Here is a 25,240-nt window from a genome sequence, read left to right on the forward strand (position 1 = left end):
AAGTTCCCAGGTGATGTCGGTGGACCCACTTTGGAGAGCAAAACTGCGGAAGGCAACATGGCCTTGAGGGCTTACGTTGAGAATTCTCAAGGGCCCTTGGGAAGTAGGAGCAATCTTGGGGAAGGACTCTGACTTTCCCAGCCCATGGAATCGGGAAAGGTTTGAGCTAATTTTGCACAGCTCTTGTGGGGTAGGGAGGCCTCCAGCTAACATCTGGGCTACATAAGTATTTAGTTTTACAGAACACAACTTCCTTTTTTCTAACATGCAAAGGAGTTTGCAATTCCTTTTTTGGTCTGCGGGACCCTGCTTCTTCCAGACCTTGTTCTTCACCGGCCCGTTCAGCATCCCCCCACGCCCTGGGAGCCGAGAGCACCACCGCCGGCCGGCCATCAGCCCCCACCTCCCTGCGTCCCTACCCCAGAGCTCGCTGTCCAAAATATTAAAATTACAGTAATTATGCTAATTGCTTTGACAGATGGAGCTGGAGACATGGATTAGTACAATGGAGCCCGCGTCGTCAATCCAGGGGGAGGAAGGGCAGAGAAAACTGGCGTAGGGATCCTTCTAGCCCAGAGTCTGGGCAACCCAAAGAGCGTGGCGGCGGTGCTTGGCCTTGAAGACAGCCCCAAATGCGCTCCGGGACCGGAGGTGCGCTCCAGGACTGAGGTGCGCTCCAGGACCAGGGCGAAGGCGCGCTTCAGGACAAGGGCGCGCTCCAGGACAAATGCAAAGACGGCTCCAGGAGGAGGGTGAAGGTGCGCTCCAGGACAAATGCAAAGGCGCGCTCCAGGACGAATGCGCGAGTGCGCGCCCCAGGACAAAGGCGCGTTCCAGGACGAATGTGCCCCCCCCAAGGACAAAGGCACATTCCAGGACGAGGGCCAAGGCACGCTCCAGGACAAAGTCGCCAGGAGCCATGTCTCGCAAGCAAGTCAGACGCCGCCGAGGCCTTTTCTCACGGGACTGTGAGCTCCGCGTGTGATCCATCAACAGCCGCAGCTTGACGCACACCCGCGGGCCTCGTTCACGAAACCCAACCTACCAAACCGGAAGCTCGTGTGCCGCAGCACCCGCCTCCCCGGGGACCCTTGCGTCCGGTCCCGGGTGCAACCCCCAGGACTCGTGTGCTCGCGTGGGCCTCGGAGACGCGGCCAAGGCCGCCCGTGGAGGCCCTGATGCCGCGGGGTCTGCACCGGGAGCCCCTCGGTGTCCGCCAGTAACGGAGGAGGCGAGGGAACCGTGCTGTTTTTGTACAGCAGAACGTGGGGAGCGCGCGAAGCGGACCAACAATTCGCGGGGATTTCACAGCCCGCGGAATGGAAGACAAAAGTCATCTGGGGTTTTGGGAGTCAGAATGGCGGCATCCTTGGCACAAGGGGGGAGGGGGAAGGGGGCCCCCGGGGAAGGGGGCCTGGGGCGCCGGCTGGGCTCAGTCTCCCCATGGGGGTGCCGGTTACGCCTGTGTTCACCGTGCAAGGAGTCATCAAGGGGTAGGTATCCTCACCGTTTGCGTGCTTGTCATGGATGTGTGACACTTGAGAAGCTGACTAAAACAGGGAGGCCTAACAGTCCCCTCTAAATCAAAACCTTCTTTCTTTGAATGACTTCAGAGGAGCACGCCGGAAGGTGCCCTAGACCCCCTCCCACACCAGCCTCCACCACAGCCTGGCTTTGCGGGGCCCCTAAGCCACCGGCGACTGTCCCCTCCCTCCCCACGTCCCCGCCAGGCTCTCAGGCCCTGAGCCCCGTGGTGAGGTCGCTGCCTCGCTAGGCTCCCTGCCTCCTGTCTCCCCCAGCCAACCCCTTCCAACCTGGCCGTCCTCACTGCTGCTTCCCTCGTGACCTCCCTCCTCGGCCCTGGCACCCTAAGCAAAGAGAAAGCCTGGGCCCCCTCTCTCTGGCTCCTTCCTCCCAGAAGGAGGGATTTCCTCAGCCTTCCCGGGGCAAAAGTCGGCCTTAGCCTCACCGCCTGGCGCCGGCCGTCCCTGCTCACTTGCCCAAAGCACGCAGGGTGCGCCCCTTGCAAAAAGCGGGAGAGAAAACTTCCTGAATTTTTTCCTCTCCCCCCATACCCGAGCCGGTCCCGAAACTTCACAATCCGCAGAAAGTCGGCTCAGCGGGGAGAACGCTGCCCACAGGCTACCAACGATGACAGAGCGTGAGCGTTTCCTCCGGCTGCACAATGGAGAGGCCGAGTAATTCACCCACCACTGAATGCCAGGGACTAACATCACAGGGCTTGGAGGTCGGCTGAAAGTCCGCTGCCGGATTCGTCCTTCCTCTCGGGGGAACCTCCCTGAGAAAACCCCGCTTTTGCAGAGAATCAAAGCTGGAGTCACGGCCCAGGCAGTTCCTGGCCTGCCGGGCTGGGCCGGGTACTTCTCGGCCCTTCCCCGGGGTCAGGCCGCAGGAGGGCCGGGGACAGAGTGAGGCAATCCTGGCCGGGCAGCTGCCGCGGGGGCCGGCAAAGCCCCGCGGGCCGCAGTGGAGAGGAAGCGGGGCAGAGGCGGCCTGTCAGTCTTCCGCGGCCAAAGACTAGAGTCCAAACTGGATTTCTGACCCAGCCCAGACGATCCCCCTGGGAACATCGGCACGGCCGTCATCGGCAGGCCAGGGAAAAGCCAACGGAGCTGCTAGGAATGCACACGCAGGCGGTCCCGGCGATCCCGGGATTGCGGTGACACCGCGCGCCGCGTGGCCTCGGACCAGATGCCTGAAGCCTCTGCGACGCCCCTGCCCGTCTGGAGGCTCGGTGACAATATGCGTGCTTCCTGGCGGTGTCGTATGAGATGGGGGCGTACCTTAGGGGCTCTGTCCCTTCGCACGCCCTCACGATCGGGATTCTACCAATATCCTGGGCGTCCAGCATCCTCTTTCCAAAGAGAAGCCCTTCCGTGCAGAGGAAGCGTGTGTTTTAGTCATTCCCATACTAGCGATGAATTAGCACTCTGCTCCTGCGAGGGACTCGGGGCTCTGACTGGGCGGTGGGGGATGCGGTTAATTCAGGAGCACAGAGCACTCCGAGGGTTAGGCCCGGGCCCCCTGGTCCCGCCACCCCGCCCCACGCAGAGGCTCTGGGGAGCGGCGTTGTTCAGAGCACGGATTCTGGAACCCCCCTGCCCAGGCCCAAATCCTGTATTTCATCATTTAGCGGCCGTGACCTTGGGAAAGCTTCTGCACCTCTTCGGGCCTCGGTTTCCTCACCTATAAAATGGGGATGGTGATCCTGAGGTTATATGAGGAACACGAAGTCAGTTGTGTGTACGTGCTTGGAACCGCGCCTGGAACACAGGAAGTATCCTATGCACACGTGTTGGTTATTATTAAGAAGTTAGAACCTGGGGCCCGGATCCCGAATTACCAGGAAGATGATGTCAAGGACACATGGCCGCCATTTCCAAACTCAAGGCCCGGCCAGAGCCACTGTTCCTCCCCACATCCGGGCCATCCCATAGTCCTTTGCCGCCGACACAGGGAAAGGCCCGTCCACCCCGTCTGGGGGAACGGGAGTGTGGGGGCCGCTGAGGACGCCAGGCAGCAGAGTTGGCACATTTTCTTCGGCGAAATGCACCTAGGCTCCAAACCACCAGGTCTTACCAACGGTTTTGTGGGTCCAGGCCTCACCTGGCTCATCCTGGAGCACCGTGTGTGTGAACACGGGGACCTGCAGCCTGGAGAAGACACCGGTTTGTCCAGGCAGAAGCGCCCTGGGGTTAAGATGGGTGAGAGCAAGCTGTCTCCCCACAAACATGGCACCCAAGTGGCGCCCAAGACGAGAAGCTCCTCTGGTCGCAATTGTCTTTCTAGAGAAATCTCACCAAATGCCCTTATCAGACCTTGACCTCAGCCTTCAGACTCAAAAGACAAGAATTAGCTTATTTTGCTCTTCTGTGCATTCTGGCGATGACCTCACTTTCCTTTCCCTGGGACAACACCCTGCCGCAGCCCTTGTCCCCTCTTTGAACTTCCGGTTCCTCATCTGTACAAAGGGGATAAAAACCCAGACCTCCCAGGGCTTGAGAAGGTTTAAATGAAGTCAAGTACGCGCCGAGTTCGGAGATCCGGCCCGCATGTAGCTGGTCAGTCACACGGTTCCCATTAGCATTTCTTTCCGAGCCAAACAAATCTCCTCATTGCAAGGTGCCTCTTTCCAGAAGCTTTTCATTTCTCAGCTCCTCTTTGCTCCAAGCCTGGACCCTGTTCCTTCATCAATAATTTGGTTTGTGGGGCGCCTGGGTGGCGCAGTCGGTTAAGCGTCCGACTTCAGCCAGGTCACGATCTCGCGGTCCGTGAGTTCGAGCCCCGCGTCAGGCTCTGGGCTCATGGCTCGGAGCCTGGAGCCTGTTTCCGATTCTGTGTCTCCCTCTCTCTCTGCCCCTCCCCCGTTCATGCTCTGTCTCTCTCTGTCCCAAAAATAAATAAACGTTGAAAAAAAAATTAAAAAAAAAAAAATAATTTGGTTTGTACGAAGGTGTCGTCTTGGGGTCCTAGGGCAGAAATAAATGGGGCTACCTCGCTGCCTCCCGGCGAGTCCCACAGAAACTGTCCCAGATTGCTGGACGTAATTAGACATTTAAAAAAGGAAAGTATGCACTCATGCTCACCCACAACCTCCAACTATTTAAGGGGCACAGAATGGCACCATTCAAAACGACCTAATCCAATGACCTCATTTAAAGATGAGAAGACCAAGGCCACACGAGGACAACTTGTCCAAGGTCACAGAGGAGGGTGAAGGCAGGCTCGGGTCAGAATCCTTCAGCCCTGAGTCCCGGGGAGCGCTCAGTTCTCCTCCTGGGAGTTCGGGCCCCAAACACAGGAAGGCATGTTGGAAAGCGTGTACAGAGATGACCGTAGGTCTTTCTCTTCGGGGTCAGTCCTATTTGCACTCCTACCATACTCCCCGACTAGACTCTAAGGGCAGGAACCAATTTCAATAATTTCTTCACCAATGCCCTGTACTCACTAAATGTGTGTTGCTAAGCCTAGAGACACTTTCTGTACAATGAGAGAGAGCTCAAACTCGAGCTGTTCACACGGTTTCTACAAATCCATCCTAGGAAGTGATCACAAATGTGGAGGGGAAAAACTCATTCATAAAGATGCCCATGCAAATACTACTTGTAAAAGTAAACTATTGACAGAAAACAACTAAAATGTCTGTGATGAATGACCCATTATACTGTAGTATACTTATATAATAATATTGAATTGTATTTTAATGACATTTTAATTCACTTAATTTCTACAAAATGGGGGAATGTTGATTTTATGAAATATTTTTTTAGTGTTTATTTATTCCTGAGAGATAGAGAGACACAGAGCACGAGCAGGGGAGGGGCAGAGAGAGAGGGAAACACAGAGTCTGAAGCAGGCTCCAGGCTCTGAGCTGTCAGCACAGAGCCCGACGCGGGGCTCCAACTCACGAACCGTGAGATCATGACCTGAGCCAAAGTTGGACGCCTAACCGACTGAGCCACCCAGGTGCCCCAGGAATGTTAATTTTAAAAAGCAGGTTACAGAATAATTTTTTTAGACAATGAGCTTTGTTAAAGAACATGCGTAGGAAAAAAACTTGGAGAGATGCACACCAGAAATTAAAGAGTGGTTACCCTTAGGGCGTGGGTATCGGGGAATTTCTTTTCCTTAGAACCTTTGGTGTTTTCTAAATTGTCTACAGTGGGTAAGCATTTTATGACAGAAAAAAAATCACTATAAAGTAACAATTGAGAAGCTTATTTTTTTTTTAACGTTTATTTATTTTTGAGACAGGGAGAGACAGAGCATGAACAGGGGAGGGTCAGAGAGAGGGAGACACAGAATCCGAAGCAGGCTCCAGGCTCTGAGCTGTCAGCACAGAGCCCGACGCGGGGCTCGAACTCCCGGACCGCGAGATCGTGACCTGAGCCGAAGTCGGACGCTTAACCGACTGAGCCACCCAGGCGCCCCGAGAAGCTTATTTTTAGAAGAGTACGTGCTTGGGTCCCTAGAACTCAGGGTACCAGGGAAGTCTGCTTCCCGAGTGCTACATGCCCCTATATCCCCAGCTCTCCTACAAGTAGGGCACGTGATTACTTCTGACCAATCACCTATGACACAGAGCACTGGACGTCACTTCTAGGCTGAATGAATCATTGAAACCACTGGCCTGGTTCTCTTGGCCTTGAGTAATACACTCATATTAACTCAAGTGCTTTTTTTTTTTTTAATTTTTTTTATCGTTTATTTATTATTGAGAGACAGAGAGAGACAGAGCATGAGCATGGGAGGGACAGAGAGAGGGGGAGACACGGAATCCGAAGCAGGCTCCAGGCCCTGAGCTGTCAGCACAGAGCCCGACGCGGGGCTCGAACCCACGAACCGCGAGATCACGACCTGAGCCGACGTCGGACGCTCAACCGACTGAGCCACCCAGGCGCCCTTTAACTCAAGTGCTTAACTGAAGGCAGACTTATTAATAAGATTATAAAAAGACAGGTCCCAGCTCCTCAGAAATGCCTCTTTGCCTGGATTCACCTTTGAAAGAATTTTGACATAGTCGTTTCCAAAAGCGACTGCATTAACTCAGGCTCGTGGCAAAAAAAAGCCATCGGACTCAAAATGCTTCACGGGCCCTTCCATTCGCCACCCTTCCATTTCACTGTCTCCTTTTTCCCTTTTGCTCAGACGGGTGAGATCTCCGTCACCGACAGGCTCTGGTCCTCAGCCAGCCTCCTGGAGCCACTGATGTAGGGGACAATTAGGGCCAGCTCTCTATTCCCCAGGACATTACGTAATTTCCAAAGCCTCCCCAGAGGCTCCAGAAGTGGACCCTTCTAAGCACTGCTGTGATCTTCAGGACCAAGTTGTCACAACTCACCAATCATCCCACCTCTCCAGAGGCTTGGCTTCTGCATGTCTACAGCGCCATTCACGTATTTCCCCAATCTTCTGTCCTCAACACAATGACAGGCCAGAGCATGTTGTTAAGAATGTCCGTACACAAGGGGCGCCTGGGGGGCTCAGTCATTAGAGCATGCGACTCTTGATCTCAGGGTCATGAATTCGAGCCCCACGCTGGGTGTAGAACTTACTTAAAAAAAAAAAAAAAAAAAAGGAGTACCAGGGCACCTGGGGGGCTCAGTCGGTGACACGTCCGGCTTCGGCTCAGGTCACGATCTCACGGTTCGTGAGTTCGAGCCCCGCGTCGGGCTCTGTGCTGACAGCTCGGAGCCTGGAGCCTGCTTCCGATTCTGTGTCTCTGTCTCTCTCTCTGCCCTTCCCCAGCTTGTGTGCTCCACCCCTCTCTCTCTCTCTCTCTCTCTCTCTCTCAAAAATAAACATTAAAAAGAAAAGAATGTCCGTCTGTAAGCCCCACTTACAAAGACACAAGTCCTGCCCAGCCTGACACACCCTTCCCTCAGTACAACCCTCCCCCAACACCACTCAAAGCTTCTCTCCTAAGAGACAAGTGACCAAGTACAATCTCCGTAATTTTTTGTCACATTCAGTTATGAGTTGGCGGCTTGCCTGGAACCAGCTAGGACATCCTCCCTCTGGGGGAGGGCGGGGCCTGAAATCAGTGCTCCCGGGCGAGGTTATTAGTACAAAGGCCAGAGCGATGCCAGTTAAGCAATCTGAGTCCGGATTTCTGTCCAGTATGTTTTGCCCCAGAAAACGCCGCCTCACATGTATTCCCCGGAGCCTTGCGGGACGGGCCTGCCGAAATCAAGCGTGTTCTAAGAGCAGAGTCATTCTTAGAGCATCGAGAGCGGGCCTCACTTGCGTTTCACGGATGCCCGGCGGCCGAGCAGGCCTACGGGAGCAGGGGCGTGGCTCCGGGCACTTCTGGGGGATGCACTTGATAGGAAGTCTGCTGTGTGATAGGAAGCCAGGCAGTGAGCGGGGGAAAGCGCTCCCCTGGGGGACATTAAAGGCGGGGTTGTTCTGAGAAGGTCGGTGAACTGCCTCCAGCTGCTATGAGCTAATCTCTTAAGGGTTCGGATGCAGGCATCCTCGGACAGGAAGTACTTCGGGGAGTATTTGGGGCGAGGGCAGGGAGGCGCAAAGACAAGATGCCAGACCGCGCCTCTCACACCTGCCCTTGGACCCCGTGGGTGGGGATTCCTCCCGGTGCCAGGGGAACGCGACCTCAGACCGGGCTCCCAAGCCCCACGGCAAGCTTTCGCGTGTGCTGAGAGGTGCCGCTGAAATCGTCACTGTCGTCATCTGGCATTTCCTTCGAAGTTGAAAAGCACAGGGTGCAGCAGCAGGGCCGCTTGGAGACCATCAGGCCGTGGCCCACGCAAGGGGCCCGGCCCCGCCCCGGTGCCCCCGGCCGGCCGACGCTCTTCGGGCCCCTGTCACCTCAGCGGAAGGGAACGCGAATAACTCATTGTGGCTTTTAGGGAGAGGGTTATGGCAACGCACCGTGGCCATGGTAACTCTATCTGCCTGTTACTCCCCTGAAATAAACCGGAAGGTCGGCACTGGAAGGAAAGTTAAATGATTAAGTAGATAGAATGCTTTCGTTTAAAACAATCCCTTTAATTCGATGCGATAAGCATCGTCTTTTATTTTTAGGTAGTGTCCACAACCACAGGCAAGAGAAAAGAAAGAAAAACGGGTTGGATGAACTTCTCCAGCTGCAGGGATGAAATGGAAGTGAAGCCCGGAGGCCCAAGTGCCAGTTCGCGGGACGCCTTCAGAGGCCTCTCGCTCTGCCCGCTGCCGGGGGTTCGGGCAGAGCGCCCCGCCTTCTTCCCCGAGGCTTCGGCTTCTTCCCTCCGCTCACAGGAGCCCGGGCTCAGCCCAGAGCCCGGCTCGAGCACGCTGTTACAACCCAAACCTGACAATGGAAAGTCGTGAGTCATTTTTGCGCTGACAACAATTATGGGATGGAAAGCCAGGACTCACCCCCTCGGTCAATTCTCACGCCGGCTTCAAGGGCTCCCCGGGGAATGTGGCTCTAAGTCAGCTTGTGGGAAAAAGCGTCCCTTCCCGGGGTAGCGAGCGGTTTCCACATCCCCGCCGGGCCCAGCACCACCCCGAGGAGGCCAAGGAGAACGACTACCAAGCTGCCCTCCAGTCCCACAGCCGAGGCCCCAACGAACCCCGACCGGCTGAGACAAGAAAGTTTGGTCCGTCCAGGGCCTCTCAAACACCCCCCTGGAACCCACCCAAAGCTCTGGAAGGTCTTCAAAGGACCAGACGTGTCAGAGCAGCTCCGTCCCGCAGCACCGAGAGCCCCAGTCTTGGGACCCGGGGAGCTGTCTGGGCTCCAGGGGTTAGCGGCTGTTTGGACGGATGGGAAGGACATTCACGTAGAGGCCAACAAAAGCCAAGTGCAGAGCCGGGAGGTCCGCCGCGCAGGGGGCAGTGGGAGGTGAAGGCCACAGCCGGATCGGGGCCGTGTGCCCAGTCCAGAGGCGTGCCGTCCGGACTCCATTAACGTATCGAAATACCGACTGTGCGAAGGGGCAGTGAGGGTCTAACTTTGCTGCACTCGAGGCAAGGCAGGGGGAAGGTGAGAGCAGGCCTGACCTGGGCCAGTGACCCAGGCTGCAGCCAGGGTGCCTCACTCTGGACCGCTGTCCCGGCGAAGGCCAGCGAGGAGCCGGGCGAGGGTCTGGGCAGTGCAGTCCAGGGTACAGGATGTTCGTGCAGAAATGTTTACTGGGGCCCCAAGGCAACTGCGCTGGTCACTGCGGATGAAAAGATCACTCCATCACCTGACTCATGACACGGGCTGGGGGCGTGGTGGGTAAACAGAGCGTATGAGTAGGGGGCAGAGGGGAGAAGCAGCTTGCGGGACGAACGGCCCAAGCGACATCCGGGCAAGAGCTCAGAGGTCAAATGAGAGCGCGGCCGGGGAGGGAAGTCACCAGCGTTACTTCGCAGGGAGTTGGCCGGGAGCTGTGAGACACCGGGCTGGTTGGAAACATCTCCATCGGGAGTTGGCCTCCCACCCTACAGTCAGCGGAGCCGCCACGGAGGTCGCTAACCGGGCAGGTAAGAGAGAAGTCTGCACGCTAGAAATCCACATGCAGGTTATGGGACAAAGCCGGGGTCGATCTTCCTCAAGCATCCTCAGGAGACGAGGACCACGCAGCAGGTAGAAAGCCACTGGTCCACGCGATCAGCTCTGCGGGAGACTTTACGAGGGAAGGGAGGGCACCCTGGGCCCTCCCTCCGCAGAGGGTCCAGGAGGGGCTCCGTCCGATGGCTCATGGGAGGCTCGGAAGGAAACCCACAAAAACGGCCGTGGGTAAGGTTAAAAAATAGCAGGCGTGGGGAGCATTTCAGCCTCGGAGGGCAGAAGAACTCCATCCCAGAAACTCATTCCTTCGTTCACGGTGGTCAGGTGACTAAGGACGCTGGGCTCCTTCACCGAGACCTTGATCCTCGTCTGCTCCCCACCGCTCGCCGGCTTTGTGACCCAGGGCGCACGCTTTCCGTTCCGCGCCCTCCTCTAGAAGATGAGAACAACTCTTCATACCTTGAGCGGTGGCCCTAAGGACTCGGACACAACGTAACCCGTCTACCATACGTAGTAGGAGCCCCCAAAATGTCAGCTGTTGCTTTTCTCCCATTAAACATTTACTGAGCACGCTGGCCACCTGCTCGGGATGACAACAGTGAAAAAAAAAGAATAATTAAAAAAAGCAAAACACCAAAAACGGTTCTTGCCTCGGAAGGCTCCCAGTCTATCAGGCAGCCCACACCCCTGCCGCACGCTTCTTCGGGTGCCCCAGCTCCGCTCCGGGTGACCCCACGGGATGCCAGGCGGCCCGGCCCAGGTCCCGTCTGCAGGTAAACTGGCCTCACCGGCCCCACCGAGAGGGTTCCGATCCAAGGCCAGGCCAGCAACCTGGGGGAGGCGGGGACCTGTTCTGCTTCCTGTAGGGCAGACCCTGCCCAGTAACCGCCCTACACTCTGCGTCGACACTACTCAAAATCAATGAGTGAAAAGAAAATGATCCCCAGGCCTTGGAGTAAAGCCCACTCTTTAAGGCACCTACAACCCCTAACTGAAAACTCCCCTCCAGCTACAAAAAAATAAGTTCAGTGAAAGTCTCCCTTAAATGCCATGCAGTCACCTGGCACCAAAGGTAGGAAAGACCGGCTCTGATACCGACATCCTTCCCCGGTCACCAAAACAGCATCAATCTGATCAAATCCAGGGACCTCCAAGTTCCCGAGTAGCCAAAGACCCAGGCTCGAAGGTCCTCGTGAACTCTACGGCGTCCATTCTCGTCTCTCGTCCCGTGCTCTCCCTCCTATCATCTGCACGACACCCGAAGCATGTCAGAATCAGCCTGACCGGAGACCGCTGGAAAATCCAGGGTGAGGCTCCCGCTATCTCGACATCCCCAGGAGGCGTCAAGTGACGTCCTGCCCTCTGCGTGGTGTTTGTGACCCATTCTCATCTCAGCCAGAAGGAAAAAAATGAGCCCGAACAAGGTAGGAGGAACCATTTAGTTTAGGTAATTAGGAAGTCCTTCCAAAAGTCTAAATGAACTCACAACAGACACTGTAGAATTCACTTCTCCACCCATCAAGAGGGTAGAGACATCTAGTCTCTCAGGCCTCAGATCCATACAAGCTGATGCCATATGGAATTTCCCGGATACACCTACACGGGAAAGATCAAACAGACTCTCACTTGTAATATATATTTAAGCCCTTTTCCTGTGGCACTTCAAGTGAATAATCCTCGTACGTCCCAAGAAGGAATCGGCCCCCGTGCTACTAAAACCACTTATGGTATCTAAAAGGGAAGAAGCGAGACCTGCAGTTTTTGCAGTTAATTGGGTGTAACGCTAAAGGATGGCGTGCCCAGAAGACATCTCCATCGGAAGACAAAGCATCTCGAGTCGAGTTTGAGGGCGACGAAGGAGGGGGCTTCTGGGATTGTTGCTAAGAATAGCCGTGCGGCTTCGTCATTCTTCTCAAACAAGCTGATATAAGGAACATGGCGACCATCAGACCTGCTAAACCTGACGCTGTTCTAGACCACTGGATTTAAAGCCATCTTCTGGGACTCCCCCTGGTCACTAGCACGTCTGTCTGATGCCCATGGCACGACTCCACTGAGAGATGCTCTCATGGAAAATCAAGACGGGTGAACTACCAGATGATGCCCTCTCTTGTCATTTCAACAGATGACCGTCCTACCGTCACTAACGCAAAATGCCCACACACCTTAGAAATGAAATTCCGAGTGGCAAAACCAGAACTACGCTTACACTTTCAGAAACACCTTTATCAGGGAACTTGTAAGGGAAAGAATGTCCAAGTAAAATCTAGCCTCCAAGGAAGCTTTTAGGGCAATCGTGCCAAAATCCTACCTAAGGGGTGGTGCTCGAATGACGCGCCGATTAATTTTAGAACAGGAAGCGGATGGCCATCAAACAAAAAGTGAAGTTGAAGCCGGAAAGGCACCAGTAAGCACTGGATGGACGAGGTTCCCTGCAGCGGTTCTGGAATTTCTGGAGGTTTGACATCCATCTGGGTCTCCCGAGAAGCTGCCGAGTAGGAGTGTCTGGCTGGTTAGCTTGGCAGAGTCTGCGACTTGATCTCGGGCTCCTGAGTTCGAGCCCCATGTTGGGTGTAGAGTTTACTTACGATAAAAAGCTCTTAAAATTTTTTTTTCAACGTTTATTTATTTTTGACAGAAAGACAGAGACAGAGCACGAGAAAGGGAGGGGCAGAGAGGGAGACCCAGAATCCGAAGCAGGCTCCAGGCTCCGAGCTGTCGGCACAGAGCCCGACGCGGGGCTCGAACTCACGGACCGTGAGATCGTGACCTGAGCCGAAGCCGGACGCTCAACCGACTGAGCCCCCCAGGCGCCCCACCAATAAAAAGCTCTTTAAAAAAGTGGCTGATAATATAGCCAAGGCGATTAACCAGTGATTTCTCATTCGATTGGTATCTTGAGTGCCATCTGAAATACAGGCAAAATGGGACAGAGTCAGAAGCTATGAACTCTTAGTTGAGGCCCTGAGATTTCTGAAGTGTTTCAGGGCACGATGCTCGGTAACCTTGAACGCACAGCCCACCCGTTTCTCTTCCTGAAACACAGGATTTTGAAAGTTCTCTGTGTGCCCCACTTCTGCATAACCTGGATACATGTAGTTATTAATACAAGCAAGTGGATTCATTTTTAAATTAGGCTAGCAAATCTCAATTAGCATTCAACCTCCTCCGTGAAGTCTGAAATGTCTGACTGACACTGCGGTTTGAAGAACTTAAGACCAGGGGCGCCTGGGCGGCTCAGTCAGTTAAGCGTCCGACTTCGGCTCCGGTCCCCATCTCGCGGTTCGTGGGTTCAAGCCCCGCATCAGGCTCTGTGCCGACAGCTCGGAGCCTGCAGCCTACTTCAGATTCTGTCTCCCTCTTTCTCTATCCCTTCCCCATTCACCCTCTGTCTGTCTGTGTGTCTGTCTCAAAAATAAACATTAAAACAATTTAAAAATTTAAATAAAGACAAGCAATGTTTCAAGGTGCCTGGGCAGGCGTGGGCAGACGGACGAAGAGGCAGGGCTATGCTCCCTATCTGGGATGTCCTTGAGCATAGCACAACATAGCAGCTGTGTCAAATTAAGTGAAGGGTGAAGGAAAGAATACTAAGGGAAACGGACTTGCACATAAATGTTTTAGATGATACTCCCAATGACCCGATGGAAACAGAGTAAGGTCCACGGAGCTCATCACACGCCGACACTTCACGGCAATTCATCAGAAATATTTAACTTTTACAATGGGAAAACAGAAGCACAAATGTTTAGATGACATGCCCAGCAAACACCTGCCTACCTCCCAAGACCGCCGGAAGGACCCAGCGACATAGCATACGCAAACTTGTAAGTTGAAAAGAAGTAAAACACAGTGACTGCCTCAGCTCCCACAGCAAATAAGGCCGTAGTCCGGTCACGGTCACTACGTGCGTCTCCTAGAACAATGCTTCTCAAAGTTACCGTGTCCACAGATCACCCCGGAGTCCTTGCCAAAGAGTAGATTTCTCATCGGGTAGGTCGGGGGTGGGGGTGGGGGTGGGGAGATCCTGCTCCCCACCCAGTTCCTGGGCAAGGCAATGCCAGCCCCCCGGGACCACCCTCGTGAGGAGCGAGGCTCTGAGAGGTCACCCCGGTTCTCTGGTAGGACACATTCCTGAGTGCCCTACAGGCGTGAGCGTCCCTACCGTGGGCTTTGGAGAAAGTCGGCATGCTTCGTTTGGTTCTGAACAGAGTACTTTAAACTCAGTAGCAAAGTGTCCTTTCTCGGGCGGCCCAAGAGCTCAAGGGTTGATTTTTAATTACAGTGTCTGCCAGGCTCTAGTTTTCTAGGACGAGAGTCGGCAACATGCAAAAACCCAGAAAGCTGATTTGCCAGTGTGCTATCCTAGACTTCAGCTCCTCTCCAAGGGGGGTCGGAGGAAGGGAAGAACTCTGTCCTCGTAAACACGCCCCGACACACACAGCAAAAGAAAACCCTGCCAGTTCGGAACTAAATTTGGACTAAATTATCTTCTCTATCGGAAGAATCGGGCTCAAAATATCCAGGAGGGGGAAAAAAAAGAAAAAACACCTGAGCAAACAAGAAACTTGCAGAAATGCAGCTCCCTCCTGATACAGAAGCACTCCGGTCTCACGGAGTCTGGCTGGGAATAAAAAGACACCAGCAGGGTCTGCAGACCGGTGGTCGTCCAGGCTGCGTGTGCATCAGAATCAGCTCGCTGGACAAAACTCAGACGCTCCACCCCCAGGGTTTCCGATCGATCGGGCCGGAGGGAGGGCGCAGAAAGGTGCTGAGAAGGCCACTGCCGGGGTCCCCAGACATGGCCCGCAGCACAGAGTCTATGCAAGGGGGAGGCACCACGTCTCCCATACAGCCGCACCCCGGCGCCCAGCACAGGGCCCGGCACGCACCGCTCGCCCCCAACAAGTATTTGCCGAACCAATGCCTGTTCTAACTTTCACTTCCAGAAACATTTTCCTGCTCGCCTATACACACTTGCACTTTGAAAGCCAGTTACACGTTGTCCCAGGCATGACAGCCCGTGACCCGTAAACGGGGACCTGTAAACGAAATCCATCCCAATCACAGACACTAGTATCACTTTTCCCAGACACTCTCCAGACGGTCGGCCTCTGAGCCTTCTCCCGCTAAAGCGGAAACGCACACACAACTCACCGGGCCGGAGGACCCCAAAAAGAAGGACCCTACTCGGGTAAGACAGGTCAATTCATTTCACGCATGCTCGGGCAAAAACGAAATCTTTCATCAAGACAAGAATTTGCTGGGAGAGCACACAAATATCTGCGTCCCCCTCGGAAACCCAGAGATGGTGCCGGACCCAAGATGCAGCCCCGCAGGACGAAGTGCAGGGGTGGGGGGGGGGGGCGGCGTTGCGGATTAACTCCCTAACTCCGAGCTCTGCACAGAAGGGGCTGCGGCTGGCGCTCTTCAAATCCTTTGCCTGATCTGCACGTTACCATAGCCACCAACCTTCCGAAAAACAGGTGTTTCTGTTAAAATTAGCTGTTTCAAACTGTTCGGTGTTCTAGATCCCTAGATGCCAGCTTTAAAAAAAAAAGCGTTCACGGGATAACCAATCAGAGGTCACCGATGCTTCCGGAATCATAGTCTTTAGATCTTCCTGAGAAACATCTCCCCTAAATTAGGAGAAAGGGGGGGTGGGAGGAAAGAAACTGAAGTTGGGGAGAACACACACACCACACACACAATTTCTCTAGTTCCTCACGTCGACCCGGAACGAATAACAGGACGAGGCCATGCTTAAACCAGCCAAGGAAAGACAGCTTTTTTTTCGGGTTAAGTCTTGTGTTTGAAAGCCTTTTGTCCCACTTATTTGCCTTGACTGTCATAAATAATGGCTTTTGTTCTAAGACTTTAGGCATAATGATTTCCTTCTCTCCCGAAGATCCAAAGGAAGGTTTTCAACATCCCCGGTCAGGATGGATGGCCCCATTAATCCTGGGTAAGAAAACGTGCCCTTGGATGTCAAAACAGCCCAAGGATGAGGTCTTAAGTGAACTCTAATGTGGTTTAATTAAAACAAAACAAAACAAAACCAGGCCGCTCTGATTTTAGTCCTGGAACACCAGTGATCTCTGCTGACCTCGTTAAACCCAATGAACTAGGTCTGAGATGTTCCTTTTTTAAAAAGCAGGGCTATTTTAAAAACAAGTTTAGCAAGCTGGTGCACTGAAAGCTGAGATGACAAGAGGCCCTCGCCTACAGAAGCAGCACAGACACAGAGATGCACTGTGTTTCTTGTTCTGGTTTCCCGAGAACCTGCTGAACAAAATACAAGAATTCATTTCGAGCCACCTGCTGGAAGAAAAATCCCAAACTTATCTTAGAGGCAGAAGGAGGGGAAGGGAGGACGTTAAGACACAGTGAAACTTTTAACCACTTCAGAGGACAGAGATTTTGAATACTACAGGACACCTTTCATATACAGAAATGTAAAGGGACACCACCAGGTGGCTATGACAAAAAGAAGCTTTAAAATGGATTTGCTGGCAGGCTAGTTAACTTCATCCAAGTAGATAGAGAAAGCGAGGGTTTTTTTGGCACGCGGTGTCCTGAAAATTGCTTCTGTACGGAATGAGCCCAAGCAACAACTGGCGATTATCTTTGTCTGAATCAAACACCAAACTTAACGGGTTCCTGGCCCTAGTTTTGTTTTACCTTGTTCTTTTCAGTTTGCTCTCTGTGACCTGCATAGGCTAAAGGAAGCAGATAATTAGAGACTCTACAATAACTTCTGTACATAAATAAAAGTAGCCATTCCTATATGCAAGCAGGATGGTCGTTGGCACACGGGTTAAGATTCCTCCCCGCAAATACTTCCGGAACCTGGCTGACCCAGACTTAAAGAAGGGCAGGGGGACAGGAAAAAACATTCCCAAGGTCATTTTCATTTTTTACACACTTTAAACGTCTAAATCTACCAGGACCCAGGAGAAAGCCAAGAGCTCCCTTGACGGTTTTTTAAGAAACGTGTATGTGTACTACCATTTTAAGACTTTTCCAAACATCGGATTCAGAGCAGTTACACGATCCTAGTCTTACCCAACACGGGTTTACACGCCGAGCATGATGTTCCAGTAACAAACACAGCTATTCAAGTAAAACAATCATCGAAAGGACTTTCTAACATATTACGGTGAGAAAGTCCTTCTTCTCAGATCCGCGGGAACTACAAAGGTTTAGGCACAACAAATCCCAAGAAAAGTGTAAACGGAGCAAATTTAAAGCATGTATGACTTCTCCTCCGCGTGGCTCTCCAGGACAGGCGCTGCAAATAAACATGTTACACTTTCCGTGGGGGAATGTCCAAAATTTAACTAGGTTCAGCAAAACTGTAACACCCCTCCCTCCCCAATGTTTTCTTAGCGTGCCTGCAGAGAGGACAAACCACCTCAAAATAACTCCAAACTTCAACTGACGGAGATTCTTCCAACGCAGAATCAACAAGGGCAGATCTTGAGACAAGGTCACCAAAATCAGCCCTTGGCCTGCAACTACGCTGCGGCTCTAGAAAGTTCTCCACGCTTCCCACCACCCCCCCCCCAACACCTCTCCCTCTATTACAGTCCAGATTCCTCTGTACTTTCTCCTGACATCACCGGATCTTGTCCGAATAGACCCGCCTACGTAAATGAGGCTCCACGCTCTCCTGGAAAGAACTTGGGTCTACTTCGACAGCTGCACTGCACGGACCCTCCGACCCGAGGAGGGTGGGGTACCACGCGGGATTAGGGAGACCCTTAATCTGAAAGAGACGGGCAGAATACCCCTCAGACCAGGGTCAGCCTGAACCAGTGTTCATCAGGGCACAAAGGGGGGGGAGACAAAGGGGGCTGACTTACGTTCCAGGAGAAACCAGAGGCAAGACAAAACCCCACCGACAGCCCAGCCCCCGCACCCACGCCCGTGACACATGCTTTACATCGACAGTGTCACACCGTGCTCTCTTCTTGAATTCCAGGTTGCTCAAAGCGGTGACTCTCCAGGAAAAAGGAGACAGGGCTGAGGACCGGAGGCACTGCTCCCGAAGCACAGGCTCCGGGGCGCCCTTCCAGAGAGCGCGTGCAGAGTGCAACGTCACAGCGATCGAACATCAACAGTAAGTGCCAAAGGCCATCTGAGAAACATAACATTTTAATAGATGAAATAAATACTCCAGTACATGCACGGTAAAAACTTGACATTGGGGGGAGGGGGGAAGGAGGGGGGAAATCACTCTATAGTGTAAATTAAAAAATAAAACACACACTCACAGTAGCTTTCCCCCCCATTTGCAAATCACATGGCAATGTCATACTCTTTCCACACCAAGTATACGCCTAATCCAACACGATTTGCTTAAAAAAATAACAGCATACAAAAAAAAAAAAAAGATAGCTACATCCATGTCTAAGGAGTGAAACTGAGGTAACCTTTCTTTTAATTAGGAAAAATCAAAACAAAACGGAAAAAAAAAAGGGGCCAAAAAAGAAACGAACCCATGACCTCCTTCCTGCCCGATTGGTTAGAAAATTGAGGGGCGGAGCTCCGGAACAGGAGCCGGGGGCGGGTGCGGGCGCGCCACCTCGCGGTCCCTGCTGCGTGCGCGCAGGTGGGCGCTGCGGCGGGAGGGGCCCCCAGCTCTCTGGAAGGTTCTTTCCGAGCGTCTGCCGTGGGGGAGGGGCTTCCCCTGGGATTTCTTTGGTATAAATGGAGAGGGGCGGAGAGTGAGTATCTTCCTCTAGTGGGGGGGGGGGGAGGGCGAAGGGGCGCGGGGCGGGGGTGCTAATTCACAGAATTGGAATTCACTGGCGGTAAAGTCCTGGGCGAAGACCTCTCCCGTAAAGCCTGAGATAGCAGGGTGCAGCCTTCAGACACGGCGCAGGCCGAGTTCCTCAGCCTCTCCCTGTGGTCCGACATCTTGGCGCCCCCGTCGGGGTGCTGCGCCAGATCCCTGAGGCACTGGGTCAGGAGCACGCAGGCCGACACCACGCTCATGGCGCCGCCCAGGATGGCGGTCTGCACCGCCTTGCCCTCGGCGCTCACGGCCGCCGCGCGACCCAGGAACTGCGGCTCGGTGGCGAAGCCCACCAGGGCGCTCACGGCCTGCACCAGCGGCCCGCTGAAGAGCGCGCAGCGGCTGCGGGCCAGCTCGCTGGGCGCCGCCTTCACCTCGCGCACGCAGGCCAGCAGCGCCGACGCGCTGGTGCTCATGCACTTGACGCCCAGCTTGAACTGCTCGCGGGAGAAGCGGTCCCGGGACTTGTCGCTGGCCAGGGCGCACGCGTCCGTCAGGAACTTGAGGTTGCGCGACAGGCCCTGGGACACCTCCAGCAGCAGCTGCGGCGTCATGTCGGCCAGCGGGGTGGCGCGCAGCACGGCGCAGCCCTGCTCCACCTCGTGGCGGCAGCGCGTCACGCGGTAGCGGTCCACCAGGCCCGGCTGCGCGGGCTGCGCGCCCGGCGTGGCCACGGCCGCCAGGTAGGCCGCGTGGGCGGAGCACTCGGTCAGCGACACCACCAGGTCGCCCAGCTCCACCAGGCTGTCCCCCGCCTCCCCGAAGCGGCCCATGTTGAGCTGGCTCTGCACGTCGTGGGTGAGGATGGAGAGCCCCTTGGTGCGCGCGATGATCGTGTCCCGGCACTGCTCGAAGGACTCGGCGGCGCCGGCGCAGGAGGAGGCGGGGCCCTCGAAGAGCACGGGCCGCGCCTCGCTCGACAGCAGCAGCAGGTCGGCCACCAGCTGCATCTTGCCCTTGCAGTGGTCGCAGACGGACACCAGCCTCTTCCGCGGCTGCGAGCAGGCCCCCCCGACGGCGCTCGCAGGAGCCGGAGAAGCGGCCTCGCCAGCGGGCTTCCCGGCGCTGCCGCTAGCCATCGCGCCCGGGGGGCACTGGCATGCCGCTGGGGAGCCCGCTACCCGCCGCCGCTGCCACTGCCGCCGCCCCCGCGGCCGTCGCGACTCGGCTGGCCAGGACCGCGGCGCCTTCCCCGCACCATCATGCCATCCACCGCGCCGGGCGGAGGGCGCTGGGCTGCGGCGGCCGGGGCCCGGGCGGCGCGGGGCGGGCCCGAGGGCCAGAGGACGCAGGAGGCTCTCCGGGGCGCGGGGAGGGGCTGCGGCGTTCGGCCTCCTGGAGGGCTTGCGGGAACCATGAACCGGGGCACGGCCAGACTCACGGAGCGCGCTCCTCGTCGCCGGGCTGCCAGGAAAGTCCCTTCTGCTGGGCCGCCGCTGCCGCCGCCTTCCTGGGCATGGCCCGGCCCGGCCGCCGGAGCGGGAGGGCGGGAGGGGGGGGGGGAGCTGGGAGGTGTCCTTCCTTCCTTCCTTCCTTTCTTTGAAATCAAAATCTCTTCCTCGGGGAGGAGCGCGGGCGGCGGCTCGGGCGGGCTCTGCTGTCAGCCTCCTCGGGCTCGGCGGCGCACGTGGGCTTCAGGCGCCCCGACCCCGCCGGGCGGCACTTGCCCGCGACGGCGGCCGGGGCCGGCGCGGTGGGGCGCGCATCTCCCGCCGCCCGGTCTCGGGACGCGGCGCCGGCGGCGGCGGCGGCGGCGGCGGCAGGGCCGAGGGTGTGGCCGGAGCTGGAGTCAGAGTCGGGCGGGAGCCTGCACTGATTGCGCACAGCGGCCGCCCCGCTCGCGCGCTCGCCCGCCCGCCACGCCCGGGCGCGCCGGCCGCCGCGGCCGCCCCTTCCCGCCTCGCCGGCTCACAGCGCGCGGCCCGGCGCCGAGGCGGCACGCCCTCCCCGACCGCGCGCCCCGAGGCCGGCCGCCGGCCGCGGGCGCGAGTCCATCCCGGTCGCCTGGTCGCCTGGGGCCCGCGGCGGCTGCGCTCTCCCGAGCCCCCGGGCCCTGCGCATCGGACGCCCGGCGCGCGTCTCCCCGGCGGCCGCGCCAACTCAGAAGGTCCCCGCGGCGCCGCGGCCGCCCGCCCGGGCCCCGGCTCCTGCCATTTCCGTCAGCCGCCAACTTCCGAGCGAGCCGGGAGAAACCGAAAGGAAAAGGGCGGGGGCCGCCTCCCGTGCCCGCGCGGGCCGTGCGAGCGCCGCCGCCCTGCCGGGGCCGCCCGAGCCTGCTCCCCTCCGCGTCCGCGCCTCGCCCCCGGGCTCGCCGCCGCCGCCCGGCCGTCACCTCCCCGGAGCCTATAGAAATCTTTTGTGTGGCGTCACCGCCTTTCGTTTAAATCCCGCTTCCTCCTCTCGCCCTTCCTCCCGCCCCCTCCGCCGCTCCCGGATGCTCGCGCGATGCGCTGCTCCTCCCCCGGGAAGCTGGGTGGCTGCGGGGGGACGCCGCCGCCCAGCGCGCCCGCCGCGGGCGCGGGGCCGGGGATCCCGCGGGGGTGGGGGTGGGGGCGGGCCGGGGGTCCCGCGGGGGTGGGGGGCGGGGGTGGGTCGTCCGGGCGCACGGCCCGGGCGGGGACGCGGGGCGCGGCCGCCGGCGGCCTGACGGGCGCCCTGGGCCGGCCCCGGGGCTGCACGCTTCCCGCCCGCCGAGTGGGCGAGTCTCGAAGGGGACTGTTTGTGCGCCGCAGGGAGGAGGGCGTCCCCTGGAGACGCGCCGGGGGCCTGGCTGCGCGCTCCGCGGGCCCCGGGCCGGCTGGGCCAGACGTCGCCCTGCCCTTTGTTGTGCGTGCCCCTCCTCCCCCGGGGCGCCGAGGGCGCCGGCCGGGGAGTCGGAGAGGAGCCGGAGTGGGGGTGGGGGTGGGGGTGGGGGTGGGGGGTTGGCTGTGTGGTTGGATCGCGGTCTTTGCGCCGGACTTCCTGCGGGCACTCTCTCTCGGGCCGTGTAGGAGTTGTGTGACCCAGTGCGAGCTCTCCCCCCAAGTGGCCGTGGTCTCGTCTCGAGATCAGATGGCGTGCACCGACTGCTGGAGGGCCTGGCTCGCCAGCAGTAGCGGCTAGACCCTCTCCTAACGAGGACGCCTTCCGCTCCGTGATGGGGTCGTAGTGGCCCCTGTGAAGGAAGACGAACAGCCTTTCGGGGGGAACGTTGCCGTCCCGTTTTACAGATAAGCAACCGATGGTCTGATGGCTCAAGAGCCTCCCTAAGGACAGGAGGACAGCCAGTGGCCGGGCGAGGAGCCCACCCCAACCTGTTTTCATCTTACCCAGACCTGGCTGGTCAGGAAGCGGTTCAGGCATCTGGGCTCCCTCCCAGCCAAGGGCCCCCCAGATGCCCAGCCCCTCGCACGCTGGGTGTGTCCGCCAACGGAAATGTTTGTTCCTCTGTCCCTTCCTGGGACCTCGGGGTCACCTTTTTTTTTTTCAGCCAGCCAGTTAAGGTTACTTGTAACTAAGATGACCTTGCAACTTATCCAAACTGAGGCTTCTCTGAGAGTGAATTGTGAAATACATTACTTTAAAAATTAACCAGGAACAACGGATACGAACCTGAATGGGTATAGTCACCCAACTTATAACACAAAGTGTCCTTAGATATCTTCTAGAATCTAGCCGGACCCACTTGTTTTGCAAACCAAGGCCAACGAAACTGGTGATTTTCTAAACACGGGGCAAATCTATAGGGTTAAAATCCCTTTTGTTTCTCTCTGAGCAAAAACCAGTTGGACGAATCGAGCTCTTTCCCTGGCAATCCAGGAAAGTACCCTGTTCTTCCGTAGCTCCGGAAACTTACTAGAAGTCAAACCCTTCCCGCCATTCCTGGTTTATTCATGAAACTTGTTCTAGGATCGGGATTTTCTCCCAAAGCTCCTTGGCTCTTCGGGGTGATGTTTTCCTTCTACGTATGCACTCTCTTGGTTTTGCTGGAAGCCTTCTGCCTCCTCCGCGAGCTCTCTTACACATAGAATGTCCCCGCCATTTTTGCTTTAGCTTTAAAAGCAGATCGGATTATCTTCTGGGCCTTCCTGCTTCATTTTTCAGGTGCGGCAGCTCCTACACTGACCCTTCCCCATACTATCTGCGCCTGCCTTTTGGGTCACCTTACCTTCTGCCATCATTCATTCACCCCACGAACACTGAACACCCAGCACGTGCCAGGACCCATGCCGGGCACGAAAGTTACATAATAAGTAACAGAAGGGCTCTTCCTTCGGAGGAGCAGAGCCCAGAGAGGGCAACAAAGTGACACAAGGGAGTCGTCATCGGAATGGTGACAGCACGGAGGACAGAAAGTACCAGGGATACTGCTGCTCACCGATGTTCAGTTGCAATTAGGCGGGGGGGGGGGGGGGGGGGGGGGGGGAGACACGTGAGCAGGACAGACACCCGTGTCAAGCCCGGTGCTGTAGCCTATTGTAGCCTAACTTGATTGGTAGAAGGCGGGCTGAATGTGCCCCTCGGAGTCACCGGAGTAGGGACTTTCTCTTGAGAAAACTCCACTCATTGGGGCGCCTGGGGGACCCCGACTTCGGTTCAGGTCACGATCTCACAGTTTGTGAGTTTGAGGCCCACATTGGGCTCGCTGCTGTCTGCGCAGAGCCCGCTTCGGATTCTCTGTCCCCTTCCTCTCTGCCCGGCTTGCGCTCTCCCAACGTAAATAAATATTAAAAAAAAAAAAAAAAACACCTCCGCTCATCATCCCTTCGAATCCTCTCTTGAAATATAATAATGAACCAAAGGCACTATGCAAAGCATTTTCCACTAAAATGGAAATTGGGTCAGAGAAGAAAGCTGCAAATACACGGGCTGAAGGGTTGGCTGGGGGAAGGTGAGTGGAGCCCTCAAGGGGAAGCTGGGGCCGGGAGGAAAATAGCACGGCCCCTGGAGAACGTGTTCTCAGTGCCTGGCTCAAGGCCGACACTTCGTGGGCATTTAATAAATACATGAACGAGCAAGATGCGAGTAGAGAGCTGCCTGAGGGTTTGGGGAGGGGAGGTGGAGCTGATTGGGATCGGACCAGGCAGGACTGGGGAGACGTGCTTTCTCTCCTTCCTCGCCTATTCTAGAAGGGGTGTCGGCCACCTGGACTTTGGGCAGGGATGACACCTTCGACAGTATGAACGCTCTGTTTGGGTTCATTTTAATGTTTTTTTCTTTTTGAGAGAGAGAGCGTGGGGGAGGGCCAGAGAGAGAAAGAATCCCAAATAGGCTCCCCTCGGTCAGCACAGAGCCCGACTCGGGGCTCGAACTCACCAACCGTGACATCACGACCTGAGCTGAAATCAAGAGTGGGAGGCTTAACCGACTGAGCCACCCAGGTGCCCCGGGTTTTTTGGGTTCTTTTCAATTGTAGCCAAACGTTCACAACATAAAACTTTCCGTTTAGCCGTTTCTGTGAACTTGGCCGCAGTTCAGTGGCGTTATGCACGTTCGCGGTGTTGTGCAACCGCCCGCCCCGCTCGCCTTCGGATGGATACTTCTCGTCTTCCCAAATGGAAGTTCTGTTCCACTCACCGTTCACGCCTCATGTCCCTCCCCCCAGCCCCTGCCACCCACTGTTCCGTTTTCTGCCTCTATAGATTTCTGCTCTGCGTTCCTTATGTAAGTGGAATCACACATACCCTAGTTTTCCTTCTGTGTCTGGCTTATTTCACCTAGAATAACGTCTTCGTGGGTCACGGGTATTGTAGCAGGTGTCCGAACTTCCTTCCCTTTGAAGACTGAATAACATTCCATTGCAGGGGTATAGGCTGGGTTTTGATGCCCAAGGGTCAGGCGCTCCCCGGGGCTTAAAGACCGACAACCAAGCTGTGTCTGGTCTGCTGTGCCACCTGGTGGTCAGTGAGGGGCGTTCTCTGCCCTGATGCATCTTCCCCTTGAAGCAGCTCTCCCTGGGTCTTGTTGTGTCTCCCAGATGAGCCCCTTCCGACTCAGGCGGTCTTTTCTTACACGGAGCCAAACACCACTCTGTATCATCTTCCTTTTCGATCCTCCTCTACGGGACGGGAATTTATATCTGGAAACTTACCCCTACCCCCTCCTTTTCCCTGATTCACTCAGCCCCACTGGTGATGAACGAGTGTGTGACAGCCCTAGGGCTGTGGTTCATCAGGGGCGGGATCACGTTGTGACAGGTCCACCCCCCCCCCCCCCCAGCACGCCGTCTTGCGCTCTGGTGTATCTTGTTCCCAGCCCTTAAGAACTCCTGGGGAGGATCACATGCATTACTCCCACATCCTCCCCATCCTCCCCCCCCCCCGCCTCCTCCCTCCCTCTGTGCCCTCATCTGAAGCTGAACGGGGGAGGGAGGCGGTGTGCAAGGCTGGTTATACCACGGCAGGCACACGTGAGCACTCAGGTCCCAAGAGCTGGGAGAT

At 56.3% G+C, this 25,240-nt stretch overlaps 1 protein-coding gene and 1 long non-coding RNA gene across 2 annotated transcripts; both read right to left on the reverse strand.

The window, feature by feature from the left end:
* Nucleotides 1-8,505: 8,505 nt before the first annotated feature.
* On the reverse strand, nucleotides 8,506-12,638 carry LOC124517362 (uncharacterized). The gene is made up of 2 exons (XR_006963427.1): nucleotides 9,162-12,638; nucleotides 8,506-8,830 (listed from the first exon to the last, which is right to left on the reverse strand). It is a non-coding gene; the product is annotated as an uncharacterized LOC124517362 (long non-coding RNA).
* A 5,524-nt stretch (nucleotides 12,639-18,162) lies between these two features.
* On the reverse strand, nucleotides 18,163-19,900 carry TLNRD1 (talin rod domain containing 1). The gene has a single exon (XM_047086690.1). The coding sequence runs from the start codon at nucleotides 19,898-19,900 to the stop codon at nucleotides 18,809-18,811; it is 1,092 nt and encodes a 363-aa protein (XP_046942646.1). The 3' UTR covers nucleotides 18,163-18,808.
* Nucleotides 19,901-25,240: the final 5,340 nt, after the last annotated feature.

Source organism: Lynx rufus, unplaced genomic scaffold, assembly GCF_022079265.1.
Source record: "Lynx rufus isolate CCGP_SWC_20201006 ecotype Redwood Valley unplaced genomic scaffold, mLynRuf1.p SCAF_21, whole genome shotgun sequence".
NCBI classification, from domain to species: domain Eukaryota; kingdom Metazoa; phylum Chordata; class Mammalia; order Carnivora; family Felidae; genus Lynx; species Lynx rufus.

What these genes read in the sequence shown, in the direction of transcription:
- TLNRD1 (XM_047086690.1), bottom strand. Translation starts at nt 19,900, where the DNA reads ATGGCTAGCGGCAGCGCCGGGAAGCCCGCTGGCGAGGCCGCTTCTCCG.